The sequence below is a fragment of the Vombatus ursinus genome, unplaced genomic scaffold (assembly GCF_900497805.2).
Source record: "Vombatus ursinus unplaced genomic scaffold, bare-nosed wombat genome assembly UNPS02014768.1, whole genome shotgun sequence".
Classification (NCBI taxonomy): Eukaryota; Metazoa; Chordata; class Mammalia; order Diprotodontia; family Vombatidae; genus Vombatus; species Vombatus ursinus.
This window is the reverse complement of record NW_020954546.1, coordinates 21,315,402-21,342,930: the sequence shown is the minus strand read 5'-3', so window position 1 is coordinate 21,342,930 and position 27,529 is coordinate 21,315,402. Positions and strand designations below refer to the sequence as shown.

Here is a 27,529-nt window from a genome sequence, read left to right as displayed (position 1 = left end):
CTTTGCCTTCTCAGTGGGTGAGAGAGGGGCTGGAGGGAGGGAGAGAATTTGGAACTAACATTTTTAAAAATATGCTAAAAAGAAACTGATGAAGAATGAAAAACCATTTAAAAAAATAAAAAATTCTTTTATCTTTCGACCATTTATCTATTATGTACTGGCACCAATTTAATCTACAACTTTATTTCCCACTAGTTCTTTTCACATTATGTTATGTTTTGGCTAAATTAGACCATTTATCCTTCCCCAGTATTTAGTCTTAGCCTCTTCTGCCTCCTCCTATTTTTGCATACTGTTCATATGCTTGAAACAGAGTCCTTCCACATCTCTTTTAAAACCTTTTCTTCAAAGACATAACCTGGGTGCCATCTCCTAGATAAAGCCTTCCTCTCTCTTCTCTCTTCCCCAGTAAATAGTGATCCCTCCCTCCCATTTGCTTTGATGTGTGCCTGACCTCTCCTAGGCACTTGTGATATTCTCACTTATTTGTATGTGTGTGTTTTCTCTATTTTCTACTATCCATGGTCCTATTCCCCCCCCCTTTTTTTGTTTTGATTTCTGCTTTTTGGTGAGGCAGTTGGGGTTAAGTGACTTGCCCAGGGTCACACAGCTAGTAAGTGTCAAGTGAGTGAGGCTGAATTTGAACTCAAGTCCTCCTGATTCCAAGACTGGAGCTCTATGCACTGCGCCACCTAGCTGCCCCTCCTTTGTGTTTTAAGATCCTTGAAGTCAGAGACAATTTATAATTTTTATGCTCCTACTATCTAGAGTTGCCACTTAATGCTTGTGGACTTTAATTCTCCTCTTGGTTCTATATTTGAATTGGGCTAAGGTCGAGGTGGAGAAGAGAATTGTTGTGTCAGGATGACCACTGGCAAATAACTCATTTGGTTTCCATAAGTGGTCACAAATTATTTTAAGTTGTTAGGAATTATTGTGGTGGGTCCAGTCTGTCTCTTGTTATGTTCCTAACCGTGTACATTGACTTATGTCCTTCTCCCTCTGTCTAGCTTTGAAACAGGAACTTAATTGAGTGAAATTTTATTCTTCCACCATGAAGATGAGGTTTAGAGAGGTCCAGGATTTGTGGATAATTCTGAAGTATTTTAGGGGACTTCCAAAATCAAGTGATTGAATTTAGAATTGTCCAAGCCTGTTATCAATTGTGAAATACTTGGATATATTTTATGTAAGCTAAAAGAAAGTACTAATAGAAAAGTTGTCTTAAGAAATACATGGTATTTATAATACTTTAAGAAATAGTGACTTATTGCTGTCAGATTGGGAGTTTTGTGCCTACTGTTTTGGCAAATGATAGGTTTAGTACTTGAAAGACCTAAAAAAAACCAAACAAACCACTTCAGAAGTTCCAGCAAATGGAAACTTCTGCCATAGTCAGCCATTTCATTTTTATATGTATCTTTTCTTAACATAGATCATTAATTTTTGTAGAAATCTATTTCTGGTGTAAAGTGTGATAATTAGAAGCAAATCTCGATGGTCAAAACTTGCATGACTTGTAAACTTTGTCCTGGCACCCTTTCTTTCAAGTGTGGTCTGTGAGGTCCTTGTTTGTATTCAGTAGGATCAGAGTGTCATCTGGGAGAGATGCATTGTAGAGCCTAAGGGAGAATTCTTTTTGCCTTCTGCTTATTTTATGTTTTGTGCATTTGACAGCTTGAGCTCTTGCCTATGGTCAGAATATTGGGGTTTTTTTTGGTTTTGGTTTGGTCTTTTTTGGGGGGGGGGAAAGAGTTTGGTTTTCTGAGTAATAAAGCATGTAAAATGTTATGTGAAGACAGTGTAATACTTACTATACAGTTTGACAGGATGTAACCTCTTCATACTTAGAACTGTCGCCAAAAAGCTACAAACAGCTTCATCTTGCTTGTTTGCTTTACTGCGTACTCCACAGACGGAAGTCGTTACTTACCCTCCCACCACGTCTGTTACCACGGAGCGTCTTAAATTTAAGTTTAGGATTATGATGAAGCCAAGAATTCCTTGGAGGACATGCCAAATTGCATCATTCATAGCTTAAATATAAGGTCTAGTTGAGTCATCCTAAAAGTGTCATTCATAGTATTGAATAAAATGAAAACGGCCAGAAGTCAGCTACTCAGGTTTTGAACCGATTTAACCCAGATCTGTAGCAGGTTGAACTTGAAGAGATTGTTGTCAGGTTGTCCAAATCAAATGGTGCCCAAAGTCATTTTGTTCTTATAATATTTTCTATGACACCTTTCAGAGCTCCTAAGAATCCTGGATTAAATATTAGAGAATTCACAGGATATTTAGTGATATTAAATTTATCTAGGCAATTTCTTGGACCTAAATTCATAGAAGTTTGGAATTGATTTGAAATGGAACAACTTTTTGTGAAGAGCAGAACTCTCTAAAGATTGCATTCCTGTGGGTAGCTGATGCAGGAGAATTTTTTTTTAACATCACAAAAAATGAAATAGATTTCATATATACATGTTGATTTTTTTTGAAACTGTATTGGTATGTTTTATTTATTTTTTAACATTACCAAAATTTACCCCAGTTTCCCTTCCCTTCCTCCTTCCAGGGAGCCATTCCATATAACAGCATTTTTTAGAAGAAAATAAAAAAAAAGGAAGAAAAGAGAAAAACCAGCAAAACAAAAATGTATGAGAATATATGCAAATGTTGTGTATCTGTGGCCCTCTCACCTCTGCAGAGGAATAAGGGGTGAATGAGAAGTGTCTTCTCATATCTCTTTGAGGCCAAGCTTGTTTATAATTTTGTAACATTCACTTTTGAATATTTTATGGTTCTTTCCATATACATTATTATATTCATTATATGTATTGTTTTCTTGGTTCTGCTTGATTACTCCGTATCAGACCATGTAAATCTTTTCATGCTTCTCTGGAAGCATTCCTATTCATCATGTTTGTTGTGTCTTATAGCCCAGTAATGCTCGATTACATTCATGTACCACATTTGTTTAGATATTTCCCCATTACATTCATGTACCACAGTTTTTTTTGATATTCCCCCCATCAGTGAGCGTCAAATTTGTTTTAATTTTTTTGACACCACAGATAAGGTTGTTGTATATTCTGTTGTCTATGAGGACTTCCTTTTTAATCAATGAACTCTTTGGGCTATAAGCTTAGTAGATGGAATTTCTGGGTTAAAGAGTATGTATTTCAGTCCCTTCATTTGCATAATTCCGAATTGCTTTCCAAATTGGTTGTGCTGATTCACAGGCTCCCCCACCCCAAATGTACCAACATGTTTGTCTCCCTGTAGCACCTGCAACGTGGCCAATTATCATCTTTTCCCCTTTGCAAGGTGTGAGGGGAAACCTCAGGATTGTTTTAATTTGCATTTCTCTTACTAGTGTTTTGAGCATTCTTTCATGTGGTTGTAAATACTTTGCAATTCTTCCTTTGAGAAATGTTGAGAAATGTTCTTATCTTATGACCACTTAACCATTGGGAAATTGTGATTGAAGAGAATCTTAACACTACTTTTTTTTGCTCTCCATTTTGAATTTTGTTTAGGCTAGTGATAAAATGAATCTTAACTTTATTGCTCTCAGTATATAAAATTGGTTCTTCTTTTTGTGATTAAAGCAGGAGCAATTTGATTGAACTTTGAGATGCTTATAACTTTACTGGTGGCATTTAGTATTTCATATTAGTATAGCATTCACCCTTTAGTCTAGAGTTGGTGTTTATTATTAGCATAAAATAAAGATTTTAAAACCTTTAAGCAATTTCTGAAATTTATTTTGAAAACAATAGTCATGATTTCTTTAGGCTTTGGCTTTTGATCATCTATCTAAATCAGGTTTATTGTGTTTTATTTTAGGAATTGCCCAACTCTGTTTTTCTGGTGATGGAGGTAGGTAGTAGTCTATAAATGTCTGCTTAATTGGATTTGAAATTTATTTGATAAGTACCTTGAGAATATGCTTGCAAATAATATAATTTTGAAAATTGGAGCCAGTATATTCAATACAGCATAGTTAAATTGTCATAAGTAATATTTGAATTTTTGTTACTGTAGTTCTCAGAATGGATATGTTTCAGATGATATTTATTACATTTTACAAGATGAAAGTCCATTTAAAAATTAGTACCTGGTAATGGATTTGAATAACCATTGAATAAACATCCTTGATTTTAACTACCTTTTTCTCTTTTTAAAAATCAGTATTGCAATGGTGGAGACTTGGCAGATTATTTACAAGGTAATTTTATTTTGCTTGTGATAAATAAATATTCAACTGTTTTTTCACATTTACCTGCTTTTTTAAAAAAAAAATTAATAGCAACAACTTGTGATTTTGTTCTTTGCAAGGCTGTGACTTTGGATTTATAAATGTGTCTATATGTGTTTATATTTGGTAGTGTTTATAGACTCCATAGGAATATGTTTCAGTAATGCTTAGTAACGTTCTCTACGGGAGAGGTAGAAAAATTAAGTTGCATTTTCCCCTTTCTCAGAAATGACCTGTTGCGGCCATTAGCAAAAACTTTCAGAGACAGAAGAATTTACTAAAGAAGTTATTGATGTAAAAGCACTTTATAAAATTAAAACATTTTACAGATTCATTCAACAAACATTAAATACCTTCTGGGTTCAGAATATTGTGCTTCATGTTGAGGAAGAGGAGGTAGATTTTAGATGAAACATAGCCCCTGGCCTTCAGAGGGCAAGAGGGTGATAAGATATCCCCACAGGGAATGCTCACAGAAAGTTGCATTGTTGTGTTAGTGATGGCAAAGTGACATGAGGTCTAAGGGGCCAGACTGCCATGGATTGGGGAGGGGAGTGGCATGCGGGGGCACAGATACCTAAGTGTATAGAGATGTATTAATAACGTTCTTGCTTGACATAAAAGTTAAAAAGTACTGAGACTTTGCTAGAAATCTTGTGCATGTGCACGCCGGAGAGGCCACAGAGACCATTCTCTTCTCCAGCATCCATTAAAACCCAACCAGAGGGTTGGACAGAATGGACAGAGCTGTGAGGAGAGCAGGAGAAGGTGTTCTTAGGGCACCCTCTCCCTCCCCCTTTCTGATAGCATCTGTACTCCAGCTGAGCAGGAATGGTTGAAGTTAGGGATCTAGTTTGCAAGAATAATCAGTTAAAAGAGATTCTCAATAGCTCCCCTCACCCCAAGACTGGAGTAGCTCCAGTGGGCCTCTGGCTCTCCATCTTGGTTCCTGCCCACGCTGCCAACTGACCCGGTCACGAGGGTGCAGGACATGCTTCTGTCCAGATCTGCAGGTTTCTCTGCCTTGGTGATCCTGACTCTTATCATACCTTTCTCCACTGCACCCTGAATTCCCATGCCTTACTTTCTTGGGAGAGTCTCATTAGGTCATTCCTACTTGGCACTGCCTCTGATTCAGAGAATCCTTGCTTCCTCTGACACCCAGCACCTGAGCACCCCGCTGTGAGATTATCCCCATCCCTGCTCTCTGCTCTGCTTCCTCGGTCGTGTCCTTAGTGCTTCGGCTCCTGGGTTCCCTCATTTTTCACAGATTCTTGGTGAATGGCTTCAGACAGGTGTCTGTAGATGTTGCTAGTAAGCACTCAGCAGCCTCTTTGATGCATAGCTCTGTTAGCCCCCCAAGATCTTGACTGGCAGACTCTACTTAATAAAGTATTAATCAGCAAGCGTTTATTAAGTGCCTACTATGTGCCCAGCCCTGTGCTAAGCACTGGGACACAGAGACAGCACAGACAAATCTCTCAGGGAACTTGCCCACCAGTGGGGCAGGCTTAGACCTGAAGACATGGATGGGGGCGGGGGTGTTGAGAGGCTTAGATGAGAGATGAGTATGAGGGAGTGCTATATAAATGCCAATTATTATTATGATTATCAGCCTCCAGGCTGCTGATTGACTTCATTCTCTGAGCTTTCTGACGAGTTCAGGTGGTATTTTTAGAGTGGTGCTAGGATGCACTGGTAAATGTTTAATAAGCAGGCTCTCCAGGGGGGAAAAATATATGCACATGCGTAGTTTAATTTGCATTATTAATATTTTCTTAAGTCTAGACAATCAACAAAAGATTAAATGAGTCTTGATATGTAGTGATTGCTGAATACTGAGGTGTAAATGCTCACTCTGAAATTTTAACGGCTGGTTCCTGAAAACCTCCGGTTTACATTTGGGGAAAAGCCCAGATATCTCCTGGCTCATATAAAGTCCATGGTGGTGTTCTTCCTTGGTTTGGTCCTTTAGGCCACACTTTGCTTTCCATGTAGGAACACTTGTGGGTGAACTAACATAAAAACACTATTTATTTAAAAATGTCTAGTTATTCTGGAATGGAATTTTTTTTCCTTGGTGTGGTCAGTGTCTGTAATTTGTCTTTAAAATATAATTCAGCTTTAATTAGAAATGTCAAGACAACATTCACTTGGCTATAAAATACAAATATATTTGAATATGCTTAATATACACATATAATAAGGTTTATCTTGCAATAAGTCAGTTCTGTTTGGATGATTATCCAGGCCTTTTGTTTAACCCCCTTGATCATATCTCCTCCCCGCCTCCCACCCTCTTCACCGGAGGTGGGTGGTTAAAACAAGAAACGAAGACTTGACCCGGCTGACCTTACTAGTTGACAACATTTCTTTGGAGGAGTATGCTACGAATCCACTGAATGAAATTAGCATCTGTGGCTGTGCTACATCATCCTTTCCCCTTATTACCACTGATAATTGAGTTATGGGTGTATGCAGATGGTGTTTTGGCTTTGTATGTGTAAATATGTACAAATATTTATGTAACTGCTTTCCTAACAGCTAAAGGAACTCTCAGTGAAGACACCATCAGAGTGTTTCTGCATCAGATTGCAGCTGCCATGCGAATTCTACATAGTAAAGGAATCATTCACAGGGATCTTAAGCCCCAGAACATCTTACTGTCTTACGCCAGTCGCAGAAAATCAAGTGTCAGTGGCATTCGGATCAAAATAGGTAAATGAAAATATTTTCTTGAAGAAATGATCCTTTTTTTTGGTTTTTGTTTTTGTTTTTGTTTTTTTTTTAAATGAACTTTTTTGAAAATTAATATTCAATGATTTTAATCAGCTTTGAACACACGCTAAAGTTTGTGTTGTTTTGAAATCTTAACCAGGCATTTATTAAGCTCCTCTTAGGTATCAGGCACTTTTCCGGGCCCTTGGGATAGAAATATAAAAGGGGCAGTTTTTCCCTCAGGGAGCCAACGTTCTGCTTTAAAAAGCGGTGAGGAGTAGGGGTGAAAGGACTACATCTGGGAGTCAGGAGAGACGTGGGTTCAGATCTTGCCTCTGATGTTTATTCGTTGTCTGAGTGTGGGCTAGTCAGTTCTATCTCTTAACCTCAGTTTCTTTCTTTCTTTCTTTCTTTCTTTTTTTTTTTTTGGTGAGGCAGTAGGGGTTAAGTGACTTGCCCAGGGTCACACAGCTAGTAAGTGTCAAGTGTCTGAGGCCGCATTTGAACTCAAGTCCTCCTGATTCCAAGGCTGGAGCTCTATCCACTGCGCCACCTAGCTGCCCCTTAACCTCAGTTTCTTTATTTGTAAACAAAGTGGTAATAACTAAAACTACTTGGGTCTCAGGGTTGTGAAAAGAACCAAAAGAGATAAAGTGTGCCAATTCCTTGGCAAACATGAAGGTGCTGCATGAAGATTGCCTCCTCTTCCCCCTGCTGCTGGGCACCCAGGACCCAAAGGCTCAGGCTCTAAATGTCGGGCGCATGGCAGCAGAGCCGAACGTCTCGCCTTCTCTGGGTGCCCATCCAGACAACTCCTTGTCTCGAGGCAGGTTAATTTGATTGCAGCGATCCCAGGAGGATAGAACCAGAAGGCCCCTTCATTCTATCTGGCCCAGTCCCTCTATTTGGCGGGTGACTAGATTTTTAGAGTCCTTGATGTAACAGGTACAATCATGAGGTAGACATGAGGTGTTTCTGGAGTACTTAGTCATGCTGGAAGTGATTAGTTGTGAAGCAGGAGACTGCATTCCTATTGGTGATTGGAATCGTCAGCAGTCTGCAGAATTTCTTATCTTGCCCAGTTACATTTGGATTCTGGAAAAAATAAAAAGTGAGAATCTCCTAACAAATGTTGATGACATTTTAACAAGAAACGTGGCATGTGGCATTTTAAGTGAATGATTTGTAGTTTTTCTTTTCCTCAGTGCCAAGTATGGTTGGCAGAGCCACATTTGTGCAACTGCTGCTGATGCTATTTCTTGGTTTGTTGATGTAAGGAGTGAATTTTGTTCTCCTCAGTGATAGGCCTCTTATCAACCAACCCTTTTCAGTGAGGTGTTTTTTGCCAACTTGTTTTTGTTTTCCTAAAAATTCGAAAAGGTCCATGTTGGTAAACTCTAACTGCCAGACCTTCTCTATGTCTTACTGGTCTAGACTTTTTATTTAATAAACTTACATATTTAAAAATCTGACTCCTTGTTCCCCTCCTTCCCTTCTACCCTCCCATTACAATATTTTCCCAGCTTTCAGACCCTATGTAGATGGTAGAGATGTCAGAAGTAGAGAATTTATATATTTTGCCTGTTAGAGTTTGGGTTGGGAAACACAGATTTTTGGTAAATGTGAAAAATATTTATCATTTTCCTTTAATTTCTTGAAATAGCGGACTTTGGTTTTGCTCGTTATCTGCACAGTAACATGATGGCTGCCACCCTGTGCGGATCTCCTATGTATATGGTGAGTCTTGTAGCCTTGTCTCTTTAGAACTGTAGATCTTAGGTAATATGAGCTAGAAATAAATGCTTGCGCTTTTCAGAAAGGATGTGATTATAAAGATTATGCATCTGATTTTATAATAGTCTGTATTGTTACATTCATCCTACTAGAGCCTATCTAGTAGTGCTCTGTGGGTATTTCTCGCTTCAGTAAATAAATGCCTTCCAGCAAAGTTGGTTGTAAAGTGAATTCCTATAAAGCAAACCTTTATAATGGGAGTCAGCAGAAAAATGTTGCCCTAGAAAGTGATCTCCCCAGTTTTCTGAGATGAAAGCTTCATGAAGGGGTTAAGACACGATCTAAGGTATGGCTGATGCTGTGCCTAAAAATACCTTTAGAGAACAAAACAAAGGATTTTTTAGCACCTTGGAGCACTTTCTCAACATCAGAACAGGTTTTTCTTCTCCCTCTCCCGGTGTTCTTTCCACGTAGCATCTTTTTATTTGTGGATAATATTAGAACGTTGGTCACAGAGGCAGTTAAAAAATGTATCTACTTCAGATGTGGAAGATAAGCTTGGACTTCAAGGCACTCCTAGAGTCCAAGACTTCTCTCTTGGGTGGAAGCCCTCTGGTGCCACACTGGGAGACCTGATTTACAGCGTAACCCAGAGAACTGGGTTCCAAGATCCTGTGGTAGGATCCATGGTATACTGTACCCTACCCTACGTCACTCTTCTTTTACAATTTCAAGCTTCCCAGACCTGTGAAAGGAACTTAATGTTCCTCTTGATCAGCTCTGTCATGGTGAATTGCAACCTGGCAGCCATCTGGCTACTTGTGCTGATGAAGGGGACCCAGAATTTGATTGGTTCAAAACTGGATAATTCAAGAGTAATTTATATTTAGTGTGATAACAAAACTTGTTTTCTTTTTGGGACAATTTTACCTTCCTAACTCTATTTTACTGAAGATAATTTAAATAATTAGTTCAAATTTTCTAACTATAAACCAGCTATGCCATAAGGACAGACATCTTGACCTCTGCTGAATTTGAAGTTTTCCAGGGAAAATAAACAGAAAATTCACAAAAGGATAGGCAGTTCTTGATGGCATCCTTAGAAAGTGTTATCATTTTTGTAATTTCGGTGGTGATGGGGAGGGGAAATACATACCGTCCCTGTAATGCCGTGCCTTCTGGATCTTTCTGTCCCATCTAGGCTCCTGAAGTGATTATGTCTCAACACTATGATGCCAAGGCTGACTTGTGGAGCATAGGAACTGTGATCTATCAGTGCCTGGTTGGAAAGCCCCCTTTTCAGGTAGCACAGGTTCTCTAATGCTTGACTCTGGGTTGTCCTTCTGCTGTGGTCCGTCCTCCCATCTTGTTCCTAAGCTTTCTTCCTTCTGTCCTGAAGGTTGCAGTGTTCCCTGACTCAGAGAGGTTAGGAGGAGGAGCCAGGTTAGTTCTGACTCCTGCTTCCTGCTGAGTGGGCAGAAACGATGTGCACCCCATCAGAACCTTCTCCTGCCCTTCCTCCTGCCCCTTCCTGCTGGGCTCTTCACAAACCAAGCCAGCATATCTCTTAGACTAGAGTTACAAGGAAGGGTCCAGGATGCCCAGACAAGATGACTGCATGAGTGGAGGCAGAGTGACCAGCTCCTACATCTCTCCTTCAGCAAAAATTTGACATTTTCACTGTACCGAATACTTGTTAAGAAACCCAGTGAGAAATAACAAGTGTATGACTTCTGTTCCCAAAGGGCACAAAACATCTGTCAACCTGAAGTCTGGAGGCACCAGGAGCGGGATCCATCAGCACAGGCAGATAAGCTGGCAGTCCCCTTGTGCAAATAGAGACAGTCCAGAGACATTAGGTGGCACAGCAGATAGAGAACTAGGCCTGGAGTCAGGAAGACAAGAGTTCAGATCCCACCTCAGACTAGCTGTATGATCCTGGGCAAGTCATTTAACCCTGTTTACCTCAGTTTCCTCATCTGTAAAATAAGCTGTAAAAGGAAATGGCAAACCACTCCAGTATCTTTGCCAAGAAAACCCCAAATGGGGTTAGGAAGTCAGACACAACCAAAAACAAGTTCATGGAGGACTGTGTCCAGAGATAGAGAAAACTTGGAGTTGGAGAACTTGGAAGCCCTGGCCATGGTGTCTAGGATGGTAGTGTTCATACCTGGAGAATTCAAGTACCCAGGGACTCCAGAGCCCCCAGCATCCAGACCTAATGCATCATAGAAGATCCTGAAGATGTAACACTCTCCACCTCAAAAGATGTAGGGGGATCTAATCTGGGAGGTGGAGGAAAGTGCAAGTACCCAGGTGATCCAGGGCTAGACTAGACAGGGATGACTACCCCACCCAACAGTGCTGCAGGGGGCTGAGCCTTGCCCAGGCACAAAGCTCCAATTCAAGAACTGAAGTTGGAGTAAACCAGAGAAGAGACCAATTAGCATTAAAATTATTGTAGATCTAAAGATACTCAAAAGGAGAGATTAATTTTTAATAGCTGTAAATAGACTCAAGGAAACATGGATTTTTCACAAGTACTATGTGACCCAGAAATGAAGCAAGAGATTTAAAAATTGAAGCAAAGAAGAAAGAATTAGAAGGAGAGCATAGGGCATAGAAGAAAAAGTGGTGAACTCTATGCAAGTAATAGACTCTCTGAAAACTAGAATAGAACAAAGAGAAATCAGTAACTCTGTGAGACAAGAAATATTAGAACAAAATCAAAAGATGGCAAAAAAATAGAAGGACATGTGAGATCTGATATGGAAAACAGGTAACAGGTCAAGGAGAGGTAATTTAAGGTTTATTGGACTCCCTAAAACCATGATTAAAAGAAAAAGTCTGGACACTGTATTTCAAGATTCATAAGTGAAAACTTCCCTGATCTATTAGAATTAGTAAAGATAGAATCTACTGATCACCTCCTGAAAGAAACCTCCAAAGGAAAAGTATCAGGAACATCATAATTATAAAATCTGGAGCTTCTGTGGCAAAGAAAAATTGTTGCAACCATCCAGGAAGTAGTAAGGAACCAAGGCCTGGCAGCTTCTATCATAAATGAGAGACCTTGGAATAAAGTATTGAGCTGAAGGCAGAAGAGAGAAGCTTATGACCAAGTGGAGTCACTTGCCCTGCAAAGCAGAGTATGATCATAGAGGAGACATCATGGACCTTTAAATGGAATGGAAGACTTTGATGCCTTTCTCATGAAGAAGCCAGAGCTGAGTAGGAACTTTGGTAATTGGAGTGACTGGAAAGGGTTCTAAAGGATGTCAGGCTGATCTTCTGATGGGGGGAGCAGAAACCAGTGTTCCCTCAGAACCTTCTTGGCTCCTGGGTTAAGGGCCCCGGATAAGAGAAGCAGTGCCTGGGGTGGGGATTGGTTTTGTTCTGACGGCTTCAGGAGGGAAAAGAGAAGGGAGAGTGAAGGAAAGAACCCACAAAGAGGGGGGGACTTGGTACTTCTTGGTGTTGAAATGAGTAAGAAGAATATACAAACGTGGGGGAGGGAGCCTCACGTGAACCACACCTCTATCTGAAAGGACATCGGAACACACAGTTTGGTGTAGAAATACATCAGTGCAATAGAGAAACAAGTAAAAATAGGAAGGGGTGGAGTTGAGGGTAGGATAATACTGGGAATTAATAATAGTCACAAGCAAAAGAATATTCCTGTGCTTGAAAGGGAAATTAAAAAGGGGAAAAAGAAAAGCACAGAACTAGAATCTGAAGGCTACAGGGGAGGGGTGCCTATAAATTGGGGAATGGCTGACGAAATCATGATGTATGAGTGTAATAGAAATGATGAAGGAATTTCAGAGTATCCTGGGTGGTATGAACTAACACAAAATGAAGCAAACAGAACCAGGAGGAAAGCTTACACCAAGACAACACACTGCAAAGAAAAGCATTTTGGAAAGAACTGGCAACTCTGAACAATGTAATGACCAACCGTGTTTTCAGAGGGATCTTTGATGACACGTGATGTTACCTAGATCCTGACAGAGAGGTGATGGACTTACAGTGTAGAAAGAGACACATTTTCCAACATGGCCACTTTGTGCATTTGTTTTGATTATTTATTAGTTGAAAAGATTTTTTTTTTCTTTCGGCTTTTGATTGGGAGAATTTGGAGGAGAGGAGGGCCATTGAAACATTTTGAAGCTTCCCCATAGCTGGCCAGGAATAATGTGTGAAATATGTTATTTATCTTTTGAAAGAACCAGTTTGAGGTTTGCAGTTCTGTATGTAGGCCTTCTTTTGTGTTCTGCTTTGTATGTCAAAATATTCTTTTAAAAAGTTATTTGTTACATGACAGAACAGGAAAATGATAAGTGATGGAGAAGATGTGGGGAAAATTGGAACACTAATGCATTATTGGTGGAGTTGTGAACTGATCCAACCATTCTGGAGAGCAATTTGGAACTATGCCCGAAGGGCTATAAAATAGTGCATATCCTTTAATACAGCAATACCACTTCTAGATCTGTGTATCCCAAAGAGATCATAAAAATGGGAAAAGGACCCACATGTATAAGTATTTATTTATAGCAGCTCTTTTTGTGGTGGCAAAGAATTGGAAATTGAGGGGATGCCCATCAATTTGGGAATGCCTGAACAAGTTGTAGTACATGAATGTGATGGAATACCATTGTGCTATAAGAAATGACGAGCAGGCAGACTTCAGAAAAACCTGGAAAGACTTGTATGGTCTGATGCTGAGTGAAGTGAGCAGAACCAGGAGAACATTGTACACAGTAACAGCAGCATTGTGCAATGACTGACTTTGATGTACTTAGCTTTTCTCAGTAATGCAAGGATCTGAGATAACTCTAAAAGACTTATGATGGAAAATGCTGTCCACCTGCAGAGAAAGAACTATGGAGACTGAATGCAGATCGAAGCAGACTGCTGTTTTTTTTGGTTCTGTTTTTGTTTCTTCTTTCTCCCATTGGTTCTAATTTTTCTTTATAGTATGACTAATGTGAAAATATGTTTAATATGAATGTATATGGGTAGTCTATATCAGATTGCATGCCATCTTGGGAAGGAGGGCTAGAAAATTTAAAACTCAAAAGGTTATGGAAGTGAATGTTGAAAACTAAAAATAAATTAATTAAAAAAAATTTTTAAATTGTTGCACATCTCTAAAAAGCGGGATTTGATCAGAGCTGACATTCACCTGAGGTTGGAGTGTAGCTAGGTGCTGAGAAGTAGAGGTAGCAGTACCTACTTTATTTGTACTTTTGACCAGGTACTAGGCCAAGAGGTGGCTTAGGTTGGTTTCCTAGGTAGTAAATGTAAATTTAATTGTCCACATTCGTTAATCCCTGGAAGAGACTGAATATGAAGTGGGTTGGATTTGGTCAGGCATTAAGTGTAAGTAGGAAATTGTTCTGATTTCTACCTGTTCCCATTTAAAGTCCTACTAGAGAATGCTCAGAAATACTTTTTTTTTTTTAAAATTTTTTAATTTTTAGGCAATTGGGGTTAAGTGACTTGCCCAGGGTCACACAGCTAGTAAGTGTCAAGTGTTTGGTTGGAGGCCGGATTTGAACTCGGGTCCTCCTGACTTCAGGGCTGGTGCACATTGTACCACCTAGCTGCCCCTCAGAAATATTTTTTAAGTATGACTGTCATAATCTTGATTCTGAATTGTTCATGTAATATATTTCTTTGGGCAGATGATCATTTTGCCCAGTTTTTCTGATGGCAGTCTAAATTGGAGGCAGAGACTAAATCCTCTTAATTGTTACCAACATTTATTCCTTACCCACTACCTGAAGAGGGGATCATCTCGGTGAAATTAGTGGGCCAAGGCAAAGGAAAGATTGGGATGTGGTCATGATCCAGCAGGGGTCCTGCAAGGAAGCTTGTGTGCAGTGGGACCATCTGTTATCACGAAGACTGTGCAGCCTCTGTAGTAAGATTAGTATTGATCGCAAGATGTAGAAAAGCATTTTAAGCCTTTTGTCTGATGAAGAGACTGACATAACTATTTCCTTTTTCCCCTCCCTTTTTTCCTATAGGCCAATAGTCCCCAAGACTTGAGGATGTTTTATGAAAAGAACAGAAGTTTGATTCCTAGGTATGTATGTTAAACTGAAGGTTTTAAATATCTGAAAATTGAGAATTTTATTTTCACTGCATATTTTCAGATTAATTTTAAGTACTGCAGTTTGGACTCATAATTTCATTTGCTTAAGAAATTTAGTTTATCGGTTTTCATGGGTTGTGAGTATCGTATCTATTCAGATGATTTCCAGATTTAAGCCTTTGTCTGTCTTCTGAGCTCTGGTCCCACGTTACTGACTGCCTTTTGGACATTTCAAACTGGGTGCCCTGTAGCTACCTTGAATTCAACATGTCTGACACAACTAATAATCCTCTCCCCACCCAGCCCCAAACCCCCCAGACTCTTTCAACTTCTTTGTTACCAGTGAGGCCTTTCCCCACCTACAATTAACCAGTATACTCAATTGATATCTTTTTTCCCCCCTTTCTCATAGTATCCCCAGAGAAACATCACCATATTTGGCTAATCTTCTCTTGGGTTTGCTTCAGAGAAATCAGAAGGACAGAATGGACTTTGGTGCGTAATGTACATTTCTTTAAGCTTTCTAAGGTTCAGAATGAAGTAACTAAGTCAGGGTCCATATTCATAATGTCCAATGTATTTTCTAGTGAAGTTTTAGAAATTATTTTATGGATGCTTTTTGTTATGACAGTTGCTTCCCAATAATCCCCCTTTCCCCATAGAATTCTCCCAGATAACAAAGAAAAACAATTGAGCAAAATTTGTGTAACTGATTCAAGCATCATAATGAAGCTATGTGGAGAAGGAGCCTGGGGGGTGGATAGGGAGGTAGGAAAATCTGGGTTTCAGCCTCATCTCCAACACTCATGAACCCTGTGCCTCTGTGAGAGGTGTAGAACTTCCAGGGGCCCAGCAACTTTCTAAGCCAACCAGATACAGAATAGATACTAACCTGCAGCACCAGAGGGGACTTCTTTCCTGGGAATTCCTTATACCAGGAGTTCTCAAGCCTCTCCACAGTTTAAATAAAACTTTGGCAGAACCCTTGTAGTAAAATCCTCTAATTATTATTTTTAATGCCTATTAATGTGGTGTATTAAAAAAAAAACAACTTAGAAAGTTTCAGAGTTCCTTGTGTAGCACAGTTTGAGAAACACTGTCCTCTGCCGTTTGTGGCAGAGGACTCCATCTTATCACTCAGTTCTGGAGCTAGATCAGTTCTCTTTCTATTCAGTTATGGGTCTAGTCCAGTTTTTGGCTTGTGGGAAAGTTTATTCAATTATGGAAACTGTGAGATAACCTTATTGCATTGTTTGAAGCTCGCTCTGTGTGACTGGGAAGCTGGACTGCCCCTACCTGTTGCTCAGAGATCCTTAACTAAGGGCCTAGGTTATGCCAGATCCGAAGATAGATTCAAGGAGTTTTCTTACAATTCAACATCTAAAGCAACCCATATGTCTTATCTGAAAACTGGCTCTATGTTGGTCAATCAGTTATTGTTTCCATGTTCCTTTGATTGAACAGACACTTGTAGCGGGGAGTGGGACAGCTCACTTTCTGATTTCAGGGACTTGTTTGTTCCCCACACCCAACTTGCAAAGTCCTTAATCTTCCCTCCAATTAGAAATCAGATTACCTAATTTTTAATCCTGATTAATTGTTTTCTTTTAATTGGTCTTTCAGTTAATTGTTTTTAATACATAAAAATCTGTCTTACTCTGTATTCAGGGTCTTTGGACTGACTAGGGAGTCCATTGACCTGTTTATTATGCCTGTTTTGCTAATAAATTGTATAGCTCAGATTGTTTCCTCAGTTATTAATTATCTACCACACAGTGAAATTACATATCCTGTCCAAACCCTACCTGCCCCTGAAGCAAAGGACTGAAAGACTTTTTTGTTAAGTAGTAAATATTGTGAATATCTGATTTCAGCTTGCAGTTCCTTTTTTTGTCTTAAAAGTCTATATTATCTGTATTAAAGTCTATATTGTTTTCACTGCTAGCTAGATGCTGTGAGGGTAGTGAAAAGTATAAGAGATGAATGTGTAAATGGACATGCAGGGGAGGATAAGGGAAGAAGGTCATGCAAGGTAGAAGGCAATAAGTCTTGTAAGAGGTATAAAAAGGGCTTTATTACACAGGGAATTATCTCAGTTTAATAATTAAGAGATTTTTATTTTGGATGTATTCTCAGGTACTCAATGGTTGCTACCATGTATGCATGGCAACTCTAATAAATGCAAATGTTTTTGTTATTAAAACTATAAACCAGTAAACTGGATGAAGAGAATTAAGGAGAATTAATAATTGCTTCAATTGTGAAACCAGCTGCAAAAACAACCCAGCTTGGAACAGAAGAGAATATATTGTAGAATTCAGCTGCCAGATTCCCTTTTCATTTAGACAGTGAAAAACAGCAATGATAGTTTAATATCTCTAACTTAAGGTCTTCCACAAGATTACCATAGGAACAAGAGTGTTTTGAAAATGGACAGAAGAAAAATTATGTGTTCAAGGGATCTTAGAACTAAAAATTTTGTGATAGGAAAAAAAAAGATTTTAAGATTTTTGGTTAGAAAAATAAAACTGTCATACCTGAAGGAATTGGAAGCAACTTGTACACTTTGTAAGTTCCAAAGTATTAGGAATCTTACAGCTTACCTGCTTTATGGGACTATGCTTATGGGCTTGTCTGAGAAAACTCTGTTTTTTTGTCTTACAGAAACATTTTTTAGTCATCCTTTTCTTGAACAAGTTCCAGTTAAAAAATGTAAGTAGCTGCACTTATTCAATAGGATGATGCTGCTTGGGAGTGATTCACCCAAGGGAAACTCATGTGCTCACAATAATCTTGCTGAAACTTCCCTTTAGGAGCCAGAAGTGATTCTTCTGCCTGTAATAGAAGTTAAGGTTTTTTAGTAGAGGGTTTTCTTTCTCTTCCCCTTCTACTCCAATTGAATTTTTTTTGCTTGGGGAATTGAAAAATTTAGGCTATTCTAAATGAATTTCACTTTTTGAGAAACAAGTGCGGCACTATGTCGGAAGAGTTTGCAGAGTTTTTCTGTTGGAGAATTCAGATCCTGAATTTGGAAATGAGTGACCTGTCTCCTCTGTTCTCTCCTCCAGCCTGCCCGGTGCCGGTGCCCATCTACGCTGGTTCAGTTTCTGGCAGTTCTTGTGGGAGCTCTCCGTCTTGCCGCTTTGCTTCTCCGCCAGTGAGTTCTGGTTTACCTTTCAGTTAATTTTATAGAGTCTGGAGACACGTGTGACTGTTGTCTATCTGTAAGATCTATTCCATCTGTGTTATACAGTGTTCTTAGTGGTTCCAGAACAGTCTTTGAGCCGACATCCTTACATTTGCTGGTCCCCATGAAATTGCTTCTGCCTAAACTTGTGTCCCTTGTTCTGCAACTTTGAGTCATCTCCATTTTCATGGCTGTTATCGCTCAAATATCCTGACCAAATCCTCTTTCCTGTCTTAGGATTTCTAGCCGCTCTGGCTCCTTAACCTATTCCTACCTGCCCCTATTCCTTTCTCCCCAGCCTGGTGCTTTCTTTCATACTGCTGCAATCATGGTCATCCTTTGATTTTTCAGAATCCTCTGTGTCTCAAGGACTCTGGCTCTACCCTGGATCAGCATTATCTGGGTCTTGGCTTTTAGTCTTTTTTGCCAAACTCAAGCTGGAAAGAGAGGCAGAGGGTTCTGCTCCAGCAGGGGACTTTCCCAAAAACTTGCAGCCCCAGCAGACTAGGGCTTACAGGGGTGGCGTAGTGCTGAAGAAAATATGTGACCCGCTTCTGCAACCAGTGCAGTGCCTCTTCCTTCTGTGTTCCCCATCATCCTTCAGGAGAACCACAAGGCCCACAGCAGTAGTTGTGCCAAACCTTGACCCTTCTGAATTTTTGGGGTAAAAAAAAAAAACGTATTCCTATCCATGCTGGGATACAAAGAGCTGGCTGGGGAGTGAGGTCCTATTTCAGTGTGGCGTGGCTAGATATGAGGTGGGGGGGTACATGCCAAGGTCACAAAGGAGCCCAGTAAACAGGGAGCAGAAAGGGAAACCAAGTGGGAGATGGGGTGCTGTTAGATCAAGAGGGTCAGTGGTGGGGCATGGTTTGGGAGAGAATCTGAAGGAGGGGAGGGAGTATGAGGATGGAGGGACTGGTTTTGTTTGAGCAGGTAGACTGCATTTGGTTTGAAGGAGACAAGAGTATCAGCAGAGAGGTGCAAGAAAACAGTTCATTTATCGCAGTTTTTGGGGTATGACTAAGTGGAATAAAAAAAGAGACTGGTGGGGCAGCTAGGGGGCGCATTGGATAGAGCTCTGGCCTTGGAGTCAGGAGGACATGAGTTCAAATCCAATCTCAGACACATGACACTAGCTGTGTGATCCTGGGCAAGTCACTTAACCCCAATTGCCTCATCAAAAAAAGGCAAAAAAAAAAAAAAAAGAGAGAGACTGGCAGTGGGGAGAACTTTATCTGAACACCGGTTAATATAATTGTGATGAATTTCCTCTGTGACTGCCCAATAGTAGCCAAGATGCTTGATAACTTTGGGTGAGAAACCTCTCTCTGTCAGAAAGTATTAAGCACTAGTGTCTGAAGTTAGAGGAGAAAAAAGAAATGGGATGGTGGGTGATGTTTTGCAATCAAATTCATTGTCTTCCCAGCCCTCACCCCTCCCAGACTTCCCTATTTCTGTTGGATGTGTGGCCATTCTTCCAACACTCTTGGCTTATCCTTAAAATTTTCCTTCAGCTCTGTCCTCCCTGTATGCAGGCAGTTACCCAGGAGTGCCACTTCCATTTCCCCAGTCTCTAGCACTGGTCCCTTCTCTCATACAACTGCTGTCCTAGTTCAGACTCTTCTTGCTTCTTGCTTGGATCATGATGAGAGCCTGCTGGTTGGTCTTCCTGCTCCCATTTTCTGTCCTCTACTCTTCATCCTCGACATGGCTGCCAAAATAACCTTCCTAAAGCACAGGCCCAACCATATCACTCCCTACAAGGCTTAGAAATTCTTTGGGAAAGGGGCCTCTTAGAGGGCCCTCGAGATGCTAGGAAACGAGCAGCTTAGGTTTTGTATAGTGATAGGTTCCAGTTTTTGAGGGACTCAAGGATCTGTGCAAGGTCAAATGACTGTGTAAAGCTTTTAACATAGAAATTTCCATTATGTGTGGATTGGGCTAGTAGGAAAGATGCTGCAGCCCTTGGGGAGGTTGGCCAGGTATAAGTTGTGTCTGTAGTGCACGACCGATCAATGATAATCTACAGTCTCATCTTAGCCTGGAAGGTAGTTAGAATGACTCCAGTATTTTTACCTCGTAAAATTAGCTGAGTAGTAATCGGCAACTTGGGCAGTAAACAAGTTACTAAAACTGATTGTTTGAGGAAACTTTTGTTTGATCCAGAAAGTTAGTAGATTACAAACTGTCCATTAGAGTTGGGATCCTCGGATCAGGTAAAGACCCCAGCTTGGGCCTAATTGCAACGTGGAACCTGGCCTGCATTACTTTGGGATCTCTTGCTGGGCATTATTTCCAAACTTCTCTTTACTCTCCCATACAAAACAAAACTGGAAAGGTTTTCCAAAGCTTTGATTCTGATATTATGGATGAAACTTGAAATTTTAAACACCCTTGTTCCTTGTACTCTGCCCAGTCTTTGAAACAATCCAAGGTTATGAATTTCCATTTCTTCATTTTTATATATAGAAACATTGTCATTCTGAATGTTTCTTTTAGTTTAGTTCTTTTATGGTGAAACAATTCTCTGAAATGTCATAAGTTTAAAATCTTTGGCTGCTTCCTACAAACTACATAAAATTTTCTGAAGATGCCCCAGCAACTTTAAAATATGTATAGTTTTTTCTCCCCATCACCTGTATTTCCCAGTATATCCTTTTCCTGCCCTTCCAACCCCCTTTGCTGTACCTTATAATAAAGAAAAGAAAAAAACCAGTTCAGTGAAACTAGCCAGCACCTTGAAAAGTCTAACATTCTCAGCAGTGTTCCACACTCATGTTTCCTCACCTCCACAAAAAATTGGAGGAGGTCCCATTTCATATCTTTTCTGTGGGGCCCAGCTTGGTCATTGTATTTTTAGAAACCTTCAAGTAGGATGTACAGGCATTTTTTTCTTTCTAAATGGAAAACTTTTAAAATAGGAACTTGTGAAATCTTATTTGTGTTAAAATTTTGCTTTGGCCTCTTTTTTGTGTAAAGGTTTAGAATATTCATAGTTTTATTGTTTGCTATTGCTTGAATTTAGTCATTGGGCTGGTTTTTAATTTTGTCATCTTCAGTCCCTTCCAGATATGCAGCACATTCAGGAAGACAACTTATCTTCCCCACCCTTGGGTCCTCCTAACTACCTACAGGTGTCTAAAGATTCTGCCAGTACTAGTAGTAAGAACTCTTCATGTGACACCGATGACTTTGTTTTGGTTCCACATAACATTTCATCAGATCACTCATGTGAGTATTCTTTCTATTTGTACACTGAAGAATGTTTATTTTTTAAAATAGTTTCTGTATCTGAATATTTAATGAACTAGTATATTAGATGGTCACTAAAGTTTCTTACAACTCTTATTCTAGTATATCATTTGCTGATTTATTAATGGATTTTTAATTCTCCAGAATTATTCCTTTATCATGCTAGACTTATGTTAACTTTCTAACATGGAAGAGTTAGTTTGGGATCTAAAGGGAGAAGGAAACTTTAGAAGAAATGATTGCAAATTGATTTTATTCTTTGTTCAAAGATAAAGGAATAGGAAAAAGAAAGGAAGGAAGGGTGTAATATAATATGCAATAAAGGAAGGGACGGGAATAATTAGCATTTATGAAACACTGACAGTGGGCTAAGTTCTTTACAAATAACTATTCTATTTGATCCTCACCATAACTGATGTGGAAACTGAGGCAAACAGGTTAAGTGTCTTGCTCAGGATCACACAGCTAGTAAGTGCCTGAGGGCTGGATTTGAACTCAAGTCTCCCGACTCCAAGCCCCATGCTCTGTGCACTGAACCACCAGCTGCCTATGAAAGTTAGCAGAAAAGGAAAATGGGATTTAGGAAAGCCAGTGAACCAGGATATCATTAGGAGGGATACATCAGAAAAAGAACTCTGAAGGTGACAAGGAAAGACCTTTAGGTTAGGGAATAAGCTACATTTTATACGTGTTGAAAGCTCCAGTAATTCACTGTACTCCTGCCTTTCACTAACTCAGATTAGGTCCCCTCCAATATCACCATGGCATGAGGAGCCACTGGGTCAGCAGCCCATTCCAGCGTGGTGAGGCTGGTCCTTGGATCATGGGACCTTCCTTAATACAGTCATGCCCTTTCTTTCTTTTTTTTTTTTTAAATGAGTTCGTAAGTTTACATTATGTTTGGTTATATAAGGATATGTCAGTGCCCATGGGTGGGAGGGAGCTACAAAAAAGTGTCGGGGAAGCAGAAGACAAAAAAACACAAACAAAAAAAGCAAAGGCGTGAGGGCAGGAAAAGGATGATCCTGAATGAACATGAACTTGACAAAGGCTCCCAGGGATTCCTTTTTTGAGGTGTGGAGGTTTATGCCCTTCCTTCCTTTCCCTTTCCTATCCTATCCTGGATATTATTAAAGATCGACCATATTGACCAGACTCTTAAGGAATCTAAGCATTTGTTCTGCTAATGCACGTGGGCCAACTCTTAAGAATCTGAGCCCTTGGCTAGATTATAAGAATTGGAGCCAGTCATGCCTTTTCCAGCTTGACCCAGCTGACCCTTAATTGACATGACTGCTTTCCTCTCACAGTGAAGCTTCCAAGGGGGACTTCAAGGGAATTTATTGAGCCACAAGAAGGATAAAAAGGATTTTCAACTAAATTGGGTACTTCCCTCTCAAAAAAAGATGCCCGGGAAATCACAAAGAAAGAAATTAGGCTAGATCGGCAAAGGTTTAACCAGTCCCAACTGTGGAAGGATAAGTTAGGAAGACTAAAACTAGAAAGTACATGTAACCAGGAAAATAACGTATGATAGGCACTGACATACCTGCCATCTTCTCTCTCCATCATGTCTGTTACCATATTAAGGAATCCTAGTGTAACATGGCTTTCTAGCAAAGTCTTTGCATTGTACCCTGGTGTGTTGATGTGGTTGGTGAACAAGTCATACCTGTTAAAGAAATCATCAAAACCATACTCGAGCAGGAAAATGGAATTCTTATAAAAATGAATAATCAAATTGCTAGTGTCTAAAGACGTATCCTAGACTGCTTAGGGAATTGGCAGGTGTCATTTTCGCCATGAGAGCTGAGAAATGAGAACACATAAGGGCAAATGTTATACCTGTTTTTAAAGAGACTAGTGGCTATTAGTCTGGTCAGCTAAATAGCTGATTGGTAAGATGCAGGAACAAATTGTTAGCAACTGCTAGGAATAGCGAAAGATAACAGGAATCAACTAGTGTGGCTTTGTTAGCACAAATTATGCCAGATCAATTAAATATCTTTCCATGATATATGATATCAAGGGAGGGATCTCAAACACAATCTGTTCAGGAAACTGTCAGACCCATTATATTCATTGCTCTCACTGATAAACTAGGAAGGCATGGTTTTGATTATACTGCAGTGATAATTGTGAATGAAGAAGAGATTACCTGCAAGGGGTGGTTGTAATGGCATTAGCTTGGTTAAGCATCTGGATTGTGCCTGGGATCCATTTTTAAAAAAATAAGTTTGATTGCTATATTTTGTTTTTATATTATCTAAATGTCCCCTTTTATATCACCCTCTTCCTGCTCCCAGATGGCCATCTCATGTAATGTAGAGTATTGGGAAAAAAAAAAGAGAAAAAAGAATCTGCAGAACCTGTCAGTGAATTTAAAAAAAATCTGAAAGCAATGTATGCTTTGTTCCACATCCAAGTTAACTCCTGCCTCTACAAAGGAGTGGGTGAGGCTGTCTTCTCGTGGCACTTTTAAGAGGCTTGTTCTTTCCACAGAACTTTGTTGCAGGCCTTGCCTTTATTGTTTCCTTGATTCTGCCTCAGTTTGCATCAATTCATGTAAGTCTTACTGTGAGGTCTAAAGGTTTAGGGGTACTGGGACCCCAAAATATCAAGAACAAGAAACACGAGTCCTGCTCGAAAGAATTTGACCCAAGCCTTCTTTCAGCCAAAGACGTGGTTTATTAAAGATCTGCCATATTGGCCAGACTCTTAAGGAATCTGAACATTAGTGAGCTATTGACTAGATTATAGGAATCTGAGCACCTTAATGGAGACAAGATGGACCTTATATACAGAAAGACTGTGAGAGGGATCTAGGAGTGGCCAAGCAGTCTGGGATGCCTGGAGGAGGGGTCTAAGGAGGATCTGGCAGGGACCTGGACCTAGTGGCAAGGGGAGAATAGAGTCTAGATAGGATTAAGGGTGGGAAGTGGGCAGGGGCTGTTGGGAGGTAACAGAACAGAATTGGGAGATTGAGTTTAGCTGCATGGAAAGGCCTGTTGATAGGATTATAGCCTCAGGGAAATGCCAGAGATTTGGCCAGGTGGGAAAGTCCAGGGTTTTTCCTTTTTGGGGTCCAGATACCAAAGACATGGCCTTTTTCTTTTAGGAGTTCAGATCCCCATCCCCATCATTGCCATATCAGAAGCCTCCTTAGGGTGTATGCCTAGTAGTGGAATCTCCACCTCAAAGAGTATGGGCATTTTGGTCACTTTATTTGGATAATTATAAATTGCTTTCCAAAATGGTTGTACTCATTCACATCTCCACTGCCAAGGCAATGGTGTGTCTGTCTTCCCACAACCTCTTCAACATTGACTATTCCCATATTTTGTCATTTTTTCCAGTTTGCTGAGTATGAGGTAAAACCTTGGGATTCCTTTGATTCAAAATGATCTTATCATTAGTGAGCTGGAGCATTTCTCATAGTTAATAGTATGCAATTCTTTTGAAAACTGTTGCTGTCCTTTGACTACTTATCTATTGGCAAACAGCTTTTGGTTGTGTGTGTGTGTGTATATACATACACATATATAGAGAGAGTTTTTGTGTGTGTCTGTGTGTATATATATTTATATACACACACACATATATACATACATACATATAGAGAGACAGAGGTGTGTGTGTGTGTGTGTGTGTGTGTGTGTGTGTGTGTGTATACGTATGTCTATTATCTGTATGTCTTGGATACCAAATCCCTGACATCTGATACAAAGGCTTTTTTTTCCCATTTGATCATTTCCTTTCCCATCCGATCATTTCCTTTCCCATCCTAGAGGGACTAATTTTGTTTTTCAGAAGCTTTTCAATTTAATGTAATTAAAATTATTTTTTTTATAATTGCCTCTGTCCTTTGTTGGGTTAAGAATTCATCTTCTGTCCTTTGCAATGAAAGGTATATGATTGGCTTCTCTTCTAATTTTTAAAAGTTTTTATTTTAATTTTTAATTAATTTTTTTATTTTTTGTTTTCAACATTCACACTTCCATAACCTTTTGAGTTTTAAATTTTCTTCCCCTTCTTCCACCCCAAGATGGCATGCAATCTGATATAGGCTCTACATATACATTCATGTTAAACATATTTTCACGTTAGTTATGTTGTAAAGAAATTTTCCATCATGAGACTTTTGGAGATGTCTTGGATGCTTGTATTGCTGAGAAGGGCTAAGTCTATCAACGTTAGTCATTGCACAATGTTGCTGTTACTGTGTACAATGTTCTTCTGGTTCTGCTCATTCACTCAACATCAGACCATACAAGTCTTTCCAGGTTTTTCCGAAGTCTGCCTGCTCATCATTTCTTATAGTATAATGGTATTACATTCATGTACCACAACTTGTTCAGCCATTTTCCAGCTGATGGGCATCCCCTCAATTTCCAATTCTTTGCCACCACAAAAAGAGCTGCTATAAGTAAATATTTCTACATGTGGGTCCTTTTCCCATTTTTGTGATCTCTTTGGGATACACAGACCTAGAAGTGGTATTGCTGTATTAAAGGACATGCACTGTTTTATAGCCCTTTGGGCGTAGTTCCAAATTGCTCTCCAGAATGGTTGAATCAGTTCACAACTCTACCAACAATGCATTAGTGTTCCATCTAATTTTTTTAATGGTATGATTTTTACTATTCAGTGTATGAATGCCTTTTGAATTCATTGTGTAATACAGTGTGAGATGTTGGTCTGAGTCTAATTTGTATCAGACTGTTTTCCACATTTTCTAGCAGTTCTTATCAAATAGTTTCTGAGGACCATTTTATTGATGAATTAGATGAAGGAATTTGCTAGTGATATTAAATAATTTGGAAGACAAAAATAAACTTTAGAATGGGAAATTTGGAAAATTGGAAATAAGATGAGATTAGTAGGACAGGTACAAGCAGTATGTTTTGGGAATAGAAGACCAGTCAAAATACAGCAAAGGCAGAGCAAAGTAGACATCCACACAAGCAAAGTAGGAAAGTACCGTAGGTTAGAGTGAACCATAAACCAGATTAGTGTAATTGATTGTGTATCTTCTGTCAGTGTGCTTATATTCATAATGATAGATGGGTTAGTGGCTGCTGAATTTATTTCATTTATTTCTATCAATTTTATTACATATTGAAACTTGTCAGACTTTTTCTGATGTTGTGCCCAGTGTTGTCCCACTATGGCAAGCTTCTGTTTTCTGTGCTGCTTTGAATTGCACTTCATTCAGAAGAGAACGTAATTTTAACAACAAGCTTGCTAGGCGGTGTGGTGGATGGAAGTTAGGAAGACCTGATCTCAGACACTTACAAGTCATTGAACCGCCGTGTCCTCAGCTATGAAATGGGGGTAATAAAAGCCTAGAGACTTTGTAGGGTAATTGTGAGATTATCAAATGAGATAAGAACACCGTAGGCACTGTATAAACACTCATCTTCCCTCCTCCCACATCCCCAGGATTGAATACATATTTTATACCAGTAGGTTTTTAAAAATAATTTATGTTGAGCATTTTAAGATTTATGGAATGTTACATCTATTTTCATTTAAGCCTTCTAACCATGTAGAGCAAGTCGTGGGTAGCGCTGCTTTGTAGATGAGGAAACCAGGTTCGAGGGAGGTCCCATGACTCACCTGTGAGGGACAGGTCCAGGAGCTGAACCTCTATCCATTGGTACCAAGTCCAGTTCTCTTCCCACTCTGCCTGGCTGTCTGAGTCTAGGCCTCTTGGGTATCATAAAGTGTCACCCTCATTTACTGAGCTCGGCACATGACAGTATTTTAATAGTGGTGGTAGACCTGAGACATGAGTAGACATTGCTGGTTTTTTATTTAGATTGGATAGGCCATTTTGGGCTCATTGGTCTTGCTGTTTCAGAACAAAGACCACGAAGATCTTGAACCTTGCTGTTTTTGTGCTCAGTTTTTGTTTTGATTATTAGAAAGAAAAATAATCATAGTTGTGACTCAAAAGTGTGAAACCAAAGATGGCAGCTCTTAGGGCAGGTTGTGGGTCATGTTAAAAATTTGCATAAACCTGCAGTCAGATTAAATAATTGCAGACAAATGCAAGTACTTTAATGATCACTCAGAAAATTTGCATGGTGGCACGTGTTGACTACCTTGACACAGTTGTTAAAGTAGCTTTGTCAGCTTGATCTGATTTTCTGATGGTCATACAAAGAAAGATTTTTTTCCCTTTCTTATTCTTGATCTCTATGCTTTTTCTTTAAAAAAAAAAGTATTGGTGCCTTGGTTTTTTATCACTCATTTCTAGATCTATACCCCA

At 39.5% G+C, this 27,529-nt stretch overlaps 1 protein-coding gene across 3 annotated transcripts in view; it reads left to right on the top strand.

Annotated features, from left to right (window-relative positions):
- The window catches only part of ULK2 (unc-51 like autophagy activating kinase 2), a 79,472-nt gene that overhangs the window by 17,876 nt on the left and 34,067 nt on the right, over positions 1-27,529 (top strand). For all 3 annotated transcript variants that reach the window (XM_027861846.1, XM_027861847.1, XM_027861848.1), the window contains 10 exons: positions 3,847-3,879; positions 4,192-4,228; positions 6,803-6,976; positions 8,640-8,713; positions 9,912-10,013; positions 14,746-14,804; positions 15,226-15,308; positions 17,478-17,525; positions 17,882-17,970; positions 21,063-21,234. In XM_027861846.1, the coding sequence (XP_027717647.1) occupies positions 3,847-3,879; positions 4,192-4,228; positions 6,803-6,976; positions 8,640-8,713; positions 9,912-10,013; positions 14,746-14,804; positions 15,226-15,308; positions 17,478-17,525; positions 17,882-17,970; positions 21,063-21,234 (871 nt within the window). The remainder of the gene's footprint in view (positions 1-3,846; positions 3,880-4,191; positions 4,229-6,802; positions 6,977-8,639; positions 8,714-9,911; positions 10,014-14,745; positions 14,805-15,225; positions 15,309-17,477; positions 17,526-17,881; positions 17,971-21,062; positions 21,235-27,529) is intronic.